The 8,588-nt window shown below is 32.9% G+C and overlaps 1 protein-coding gene across 1 annotated transcript; it reads left to right on the top strand.

Annotated features, from left to right (window-relative positions):
- The first annotated feature begins 914 nt into the window (after nucleotides 1-914).
- Nucleotides 915-4,553, top strand: LOC116554554 (olfactory receptor 5D13-like). The gene is made up of 2 exons (XM_032282473.1): nucleotides 915-919; nucleotides 3,611-4,553. The coding sequence occupies exons 1-2, from the start codon at nucleotides 915-917 to the stop codon at nucleotides 4,551-4,553; spliced, it is 948 nt and encodes a 315-aa protein (XP_032138364.1).
- Nucleotides 4,554-8,588: the final 4,035 nt, after the last annotated feature.

Here is an 8,588-nt window from a genome sequence, read left to right as displayed (position 1 = left end):
CTAAACAGACCAAAAACTATTATAATACTGTATCAGTAATCAAAAACCTCCCAACAAAGGAAATGCAGAACAAGATGGTTTCACTTGTGAATTTTACCAAACATATAAAAAGTACAAACACTAATCTTTCTAAAAACATGCCAAAAATTAAAGAAATGAGAACACTTTGAGACTCATTTTATGGAACTGGCATTATGTTGATAACAAAGACAATGAAGATACTACAAGAAAAGAAAACCACAGGCGAATATCCTCAAGAACAGATTTCTATTGCTTTTCTACTTGTAGCTCCTTAGTTGTATTGTGTCTGAGACTGGTGATCAGCTCTTTTGCCCTTGATTTCCCTATGTACTATAGGAGACCCTCTGCAATGAAATGAGCTGTTTTCTGAGGACAAATTAAAGGGATGTTACATGATTCCCTCTTCCTCACATGCAAAATACAACCCTAACCTCGGACACACCATGATAATGGTGAAACACAAGAGAAAAGTAACACGTGTTCTGCATTACTACATGCAGCAGAGATGCCCAATGTATAGGAATACATTTTGGATCTTGCATTAGAGAAAAATAAGCTTTATTTTTTAAAAACATGCTACATAGAGTACCAAAATTAATGAATACATCATCCTTCCCCAAAAGTGGCATTTTTCATAAACTGGTTTACTTTTAGAAACATAACTCAGTTTTTTTTTCAGATTCAGTAGTCGACATAAACATCTGAATATAGCCATATTTTAAAAAGGCCAACACAAATTGTTTTCTATTAAAAAAGAAACAATGGTGTGACTACCAAATGAAGTTTATATTGCCACAAAGAATATGTAAATGATGTAGCATTATTTAGGCAGCTTTGTATTTGGACATATAATAACATAAATATACCTTCATAAAAAAGAAAATAAATTTAACATGAGGTAATAATAGCTATCTCTGGACTATTGTTTTATAGCTGATTTTTGTCTGTTCACATTCCTGTATTTTACACCTATGTAAAGTCAAGATATATTCAGTATTAAGATTAATTGAGTGAAGTTGATAAGACAAATGTCAAGGGCTTTAGAAAGGCACTAATACAAACAAGATACCACATGGGATAGTGTTATATCTAATTGTTCCAACAGTAGCCTCCAAGGCAATGCTTCAGTGATATTCTGCAGTGTCAAAAGTCCCCAGTGTCCTTGGGGCATATATTTGTGACACAGTTTGGTGTTAGGACTTAGCTTCTAGATATGACCTTATTTCTGCTATCTCCGAGTTTTCTTAAGAGGTTGGGGAAAAAAGTAACATTTAATTCTTCAATGAAATATACTGTTGACACTTCTACTGTTGTTTTCATGTTTGTTTCTATTAAGTACTAAGGAGGAGCATTATTGGAGTTCATTAATTTCAGCCAAAGATCCTTCAGTAAATGAATCATTCAAATGCCTCTGTATTTAGGTGAGTTGATTTAGTGTTTTAAAATTTTATTGTAGAAGGAAAATACTGAGTTCTGGTAATCTTAGTATGAGACAAACACAAGTGTAGGTCGAGGTGACCCAAATCCACTTAGTTCAAGGAATGGTGGTCCTATGTTGCTATATCCAGATTCCTTCTCTCTTTCAAATAGTATCAATTCTGGTTTTTGGTTCTCTCATTAGGCTCCCACCATGTACCCCTCAATAAAATGAATACTTTGGCAAATAAAAAGAATAAAACAAAATTGGCATTATCTTTAAATTTCCTATGCTTTCTGAGGAGATCAGTGAGACAAATAGCCAAATCTGATAAATGGTAGCATATGGTTTATGGTAATTGTGAGTTATAAACACTAATGTTTGCAATCTATACAGAGGAGGAGAAACAATGTGTAATCTTTATAACAGTAGATGGTAAAATAAAGCATCATGCTAGTGAGAATAGATAGAAAGCAGACTTTAGGTAAATGGGTATGTGTTCCATAACAGCTTGATACATCTACCATGACTTTGAGAAGAATGTTTTAATAGTAATGAGATTGAATATCTAGGTCTAAGAAGTTTTTGAAATTTCAGGATACACAATGTAGTTTTCATGCATTCATCAAAAAACAGCATTTGGAATTATTAAAGTTGACTCACAGGTGAAAGTAATTACAGAAAATTATGCTTGCAATTGCTGCAAAAATATTTCAAATTATGGAGTGCAACTGAAAAATACAGTCAGAATCCAGTTTCATAGTGTTAAGATTTTATGAATAATTGTTTCAGGGAAATTGCTGAGTCATTGGTCCCTTTGGAAGACAGCTTTCCTACAGACACAATCTTATAAGAACTAGAGAAAGCTATTGTGTAATGGGAAAACATAAAGGAGAATGGGGAAAATATAGTTATGTGATTTAGACTAAAACCACAAATGAAACTCTAGTACTTCCATTGTGTGGGTTCAGGAAAATGATTCTCTGTATTGTATTCACAAATGTGTCCACGTGTTAATAGGTGTCCTAATAGGCCTCATTTCAATAACTCTTTAAGTTTGTTGAAGCCTCACTAATTAGCTATAATTCTAATAAATATAAAACTTTATATCTAATATGTTTTATATGATGTCTAATAATCATTATATCCATTAGCAATCTTTCTGCTTCCATACTACTGATTTAAATTTCCAATCATGAATATATTATTACATTTTACCATTGAGGAAATGCCTAGTGGCATCAAGGCATATTCAGAGAATATTATGGTGTCCTGTTTGAGATGGGTCTCCCTGACACTTATTCTTGGCAAAGCTTTAAACTTAAATCTAAATCAGAATGTATTTTTCCTAAAAACTAAAATTTATTTGCCGTATTCAGTACTTTCATGTTTATTATTGTCTGTCACCTACCTATCTTTTGGGATTTGCTGCATTGGAAAATGAAGAACTTCTCATTTAATTTATCACTACAGACACATACATCACATATTTTGTTGCAATAGCCTCCTCGTAAGTGATATAATGGACCATGAAGAATAACATTAAACATTTTTCAAGTTTACTTCAACATGCATGAGAAAGATTAGCATATTGGTGCAACACAGCTTCAGAATGTGTTACAGTATTGGATTACAAGGAATCAGAAGGTCATTAAAAATAAAACCACCAATAAAATATTAAATTTACCATTTTCCAGGAATGTTAACATTTTACTGTTTGTTAAGAGTTGTAAGTTAACTGTCTCATAGCTTTACAAATCAGGCAGTAATGAAACTGTAGAAATGCATATATATATCTTCCAACAGAAATAGTCTCACTTATCTCAGATTCATGCAAAGTAAGAGTGGCCCTTCTCATGAAGCCTGCTGTCTATGATGATAGTGCGTCTTATTGTCTGAAATATAGGAAGGTATAGCCTGTTTTGTTGTTATTCCTGTCTTAATTTTGCTTTTTATTATTCTATTCACAAAATAATCCTAATCAACTTGTATTTTTTATCTAAGTACTATACCTTTTGAAATAATGTAACAGTGGAAACCTAGAATTTTCAGCAATACTCTTAATAAAGACCCACTTAGTCTCTCAATATTTCTTCCTTTTTGATTCCTGTTGCACTTATTTGTTCCTACTTCTCTGGTTCAACTTCCTTTTTTTTTTTTTTTTTCTGATAGGATACAAAAAAATCAGACTGCTGGAGTCACCTTCATCCTCTTGGGCTTCTCAGAATATCCAGATATTCAGGTGCCCCTGTTCCTGGTCTTCCTGACCATCTACACAGTCACTGTGCTGGGGAACCTGGGCATGATCATGGTCATCAGGATCAACCCCAAACTCCACACCCCCATGTACTTTTTCCTCAGCCACTTGTCCTTTGTTGATTTCTGTTATTCCACCACCGTTACCCCCAAACTGCTGGAGAACTTGGTTGTGGACGACAGAACCATCTCCTTCACAGGACGCATCAAGCAATCCTTCTTTGCCTGCATATTTGTGGTGACAGAAATATTCATGCTGGCTGTGATGGCCTATGACAGATTTGTGGCGGTGTGTAACCCTCTGCTCTACACAGTTGCAATGTCCCAGAGGCTTTGCTCCTTGTTGGTGGCTGCATCATACTCTTGGGGGACAGTCTGTTCTCTGACACTTACCTACTTTCTCCTGGAATTATCCTTCAGAGGAAATAATATCATTAATAACTTTGTCTGTGAGCATGCTGCCATTGTTGCTGTGTCTTGTTGTGACTCCTACGTGAGCCAGAAAATCATTTTAGTTTCTGCCACATTCAATGAAATAAGCAGCCTGATGATCATTCTCACTTCCTATGCTTTTATTTTTATCACTGTCATGAAGATGCCTTCCACTGGGGGGCGCCAGAAGGCGTTCTCCACGTGTGCCTCCCACCTGACCGTCATTATCATTTTCCATGGGACCATCTTTTTTCTCTACTGTGTTCCTAACTCCAAAAGTTCATGGCTCATGGTCAAGGTCGCCTCTGTATTCTACACAGTGGTCATCCCCATGCTGAACCCCTTAATCTATAGCCTCAGGAACGAAGATGTGAAAGAGACAGTTAGGAAGTTAGTCATTACCAAATTATTATGTTATGGAATATAAAATAACTTTAAAGTCATAAATATTGTAAGGATGAAATCTCAGACCATTTAAATTGTTGATTCAGAATATTGTTATACAAAAGTTTCTGTATTAGTATACATTTACATGTGTATGCACAGCTCAACTTTCAGTTCAATTTAAATTTTGTAATATGTTAGATTTTGAGATGATCTGAAGAATAATAGTTTACAATGAGGAAGTTTACCTAATAACATAAAACTACTATGATAAGAGCTGTTCAGTATAAAACACTGACTATCCAATAAATAATTACAATTAATTCTACATGGGCAATTTTGACATTGGAAGATATGCAGGCAAACAAAAATAAATAAGAATCATATCTACCTTATGAAGTTCAGAATCTGGTATAGTTAAATTATACTTGGTCTTATAAATTATATTTTTCCTTATGCACTAAAATAGGAAAATGGTAAATATTTTGGCAAATAAATTCTCATCACACCAGTTTTACCATTTATGCCAATGTGATTGTGCATGTTATTTATATATTTATTAAAATTTTTATTGAGATAATATTCTATTCATTTTCCTTTGTAAGAAATAATATAAAGGAATTCCAATTATCCTTTCCCAGTTCCCCCCTATAATAGTGCAGTATAATAATCAGGATAATGATATTGAGGTAATACACAGATATTATTCAAGCATCTGTTAACTATTGAGAAAAAGAAATATTCATAAACTCAGTGAAATCCAAAAATAAGCAATCCTTGCGAATAAGTGACTTGACTAAGGTAGCTCTGTTGATGACAGTTGGGCCACTTGGGTGTCAGGAATAGGCTAACTTGATCAGCTACCTTTGGATCTACACACCTGTATGTATGTCATCTTCTTTGGACCATTTGGCTGATAGTCTTTGTTGAAAACAGAGCCATAATAGAGCACTCCAATAATAAAAGCTACGTCAAGTTCTTGTTAACACTTTATGCATCAGAGCAAATCACATGTCCAAGCCCCAAAACAAGAGTTGAGAAAGTTATCTTCTTCTTGTAGAACTGCCGTTACAAGTCAACAGTGATGGGTACGGGGAGAAATGAAAAACCGGGTTCAAAATTGATTGAAACATTTACATCTTTAAACACATTCTTCCTTGATACTGGCAGATAAATTCATTGCAGAAAACAGGTAACCCATGGCTGTAACTGGTTTTAGACAAGCTTTCTAATAATTGACAAGTCACTTGATTGCCTTAACCAAATGATTGCTTGAGGTTAGGTTTAAGAACTTTTTCTCCTTGTGTCTTGCCAATCATGATTAAGGCTTACAAGCACAGAATATGAAGGCGGCCATATGTTGCAGGTCCAATCCAACCTATTAAATGATAGTTGTTTCCCCTCAAGATTTATTAGGTTTATTTTTATTTCCAAATAAAAACTGAATAATTTTTTTACATAATGCTTTACACCAAATTACTTGTCTTATGTAACTTACCGTTCAGGCATACGCAATAAAATTCTCTACACTTATAGAATATATCAAAAGTAAGAGAGTATTTACTTTAAGTTTTAATTGTCAATAATGAGTCATAAGTAAATGTTTTAGTTAAGCATCTTAAAGCTATGAGTGTGTGTGTGTGTGTGTGTGTGTGTGTACGTGTGTGTATAGCTCAATAAAGATATTAAGGAATATAAAAAGGATTTAGAAAGTTTGAATATGCATTGCAGAATATCTACTATTTTCAATAAGGTTTCTAGGATAAAGTTAGAATATATTATTTTTAAATATTGATTTTGAAGTTATGTAAGCTGTAATTTGGTAGGTTTCTTTTAGTAAAAAATAAAAAGAAAAGAAAAGAAGGGATAGTTGCAAATCTCTTTAAAACATGATTTTCTTTTATTTTGGTAAATGTTGATAAATGGACAGTTTACACAAATATAATGCAATTTTTCCCCAGAATTCTCAAGTTGTATTTTGAATCTGAAAGTAAACATGTTAACTGTGAAGATAAATATATTTTAGATAATGTAAGTTCTCTAACGGTCATATTAAGTGATAACTATGGGCTATTTTTTTCTACATATAAATTTGTATGCTGCTCTTCTTTTAAATTTTTGGATCTAGTAGGTATAAATGTGACTTTTTTCCCATGAAGGGCTGTGGCAGGGTATTTGCTGAGCATACGTACAATACTAAAAAAGTTATATAGTTGAATGCTCACTTGTTAGTGAATTAACAACTATAAAAATTATATCTGGACCATTTTATGTAAATGCCAGCTTTCATATTATGTTGACTAAATGAAGAAGGCATCAAGAATTGTATTGGTATTGGACAAATATATCATTATATGATTATATTACATAACACTTTGTACATATAAGTGGCTTTTACTGCTATCAAACCTAATAGGACAAGAGTCCCTATAAAAATATGGAAACATATATGATTGATTAAGAAAGGGATAGAGAAATATTTGATTCAATAGGGTTCTTATGGCATCCTAGATGCATAGAATATTCAAGCTCAAGGATACCTTATTGGTATAAGTTTTCCCATGAAACTTGGTATCATGCAGTCTAAGCACCAGGAAAAGATTCCTAGGGAGAGTAAACAAAAACAAGCCTGAACCTGTGGATATGATAGAACCAAAATCTAGGAATAATTTTTTTGGGGGGATAAGACTTGGCTATTATAGATAACAACTCATAAACAGAATATAGAACACAACAATACTTATAACAATTTTCACATATATTTCAACAATATATAAAACAAGTTGTATATTATTCTAGGAATTTAAAGTGGATATATCATTTAAAATCCATCAATGAATCTACTATATTCACAAAATAATGGAGAAAAGCATATGTTTTTTTCAATTTATATAGTAAAGATGTTTATTAAAATTTATTTCTTGTATTAGTCAAAAATTTGCAGAGAAATGTGACCAATAAAATGGATATCTGCTTACCTATATTTCTTCATATGGAGACATTTATTTATTTTAAGTAATTAGCTCAAGTGATTATAAAGACTGACAAATACTGAGAACTTCAGGGTAAATCAGCAAGCTGGATCCCAGGGGAACTGGTGCTGAAGTTCTAGTCTAAGTTGGAAGGCTCAAGAACCAGAGAGCCAGTGGTGTATTTCCAGTCAGAAGGTCAGCAGTTTTGAGACCCAAGCAGAGTTGATATTCCAGTTCCAGCCTATAGGCAAACATGTAATGTCCCAGCTCAAAGGCAGAAAGGGGGAGGAATTTTCCTTTGCTTGGGAGAGAATTAGCCCTTTGTTAGACTCAGGCATTTACTGATGGACGCACCCTATCCGCATTACCAAGGGCAATCTGCTTTACTTAGGCTACTGATTTAATTGTTAATCTCATCCAAAAACACCTTTATAAAAACATCCATAATAATGTTTGACTGACTATCTGGGCACCCCATGGCCCAGTTAATTGATACATAAAACTAGCCTGTTCATAATAAAATGAAACAAAAGAAAATAAAAGCTCTCAGAAAAGCAGAAATAGAATGAAATTTCTTAATCTTTTACCTACCAAATCTATAACTAAATATCACAATTAATGTTGAAATAATAGATGCTTTGTTTTAAATTTCAACATAAGGGAAGAATGTTAATTATTTCCACTTCTGTTTAACAGTAGAAAGGTTATCCTAGACAATTCATTAAAGAAGAAAAAAAAAAAGAATATTTGTAAGGGTTGAATAACACTTTCATGTTTGAAGATAATATAATTGTATGAACATCCCAATCCAAAAAGATCTATCAAAATTTATTAGAATTAAGAAGGGAATTTAAAAGATCTCTCAATCTAAGGTAGCTAATATATTTTTTTCTGGATCTGTGATATCTGTCTACATCCTTCCACACTATATTAATACCAGCAATGCTTAACCTTAGGGATGGTAGTTCTTTTCTGCAGTAACCACTACTGTGTTATATTAAGGTTTTGTGGTTTTTTTTTTTTTTGCCTTTTCATCAATTGTTTAACAATTAAAAAAAATAATTTATTGTAAAAAATGTTATGTTTTGTAATCCCCAGTAAAGATT

Source organism: Sapajus apella, unplaced genomic scaffold (assembly GCF_009761245.1).
Source record: "Sapajus apella isolate SASKATOON/1434 unplaced genomic scaffold, GSC_monkey_1.0 scaffold14, whole genome shotgun sequence".
Taxonomy (NCBI): domain Eukaryota; kingdom Metazoa; phylum Chordata; class Mammalia; order Primates; family Cebidae; genus Sapajus; species Sapajus apella.
The sequence above is the reverse complement of the archived record's forward strand: the minus strand, read 5'-3'. Positions and strand labels throughout refer to the sequence as shown.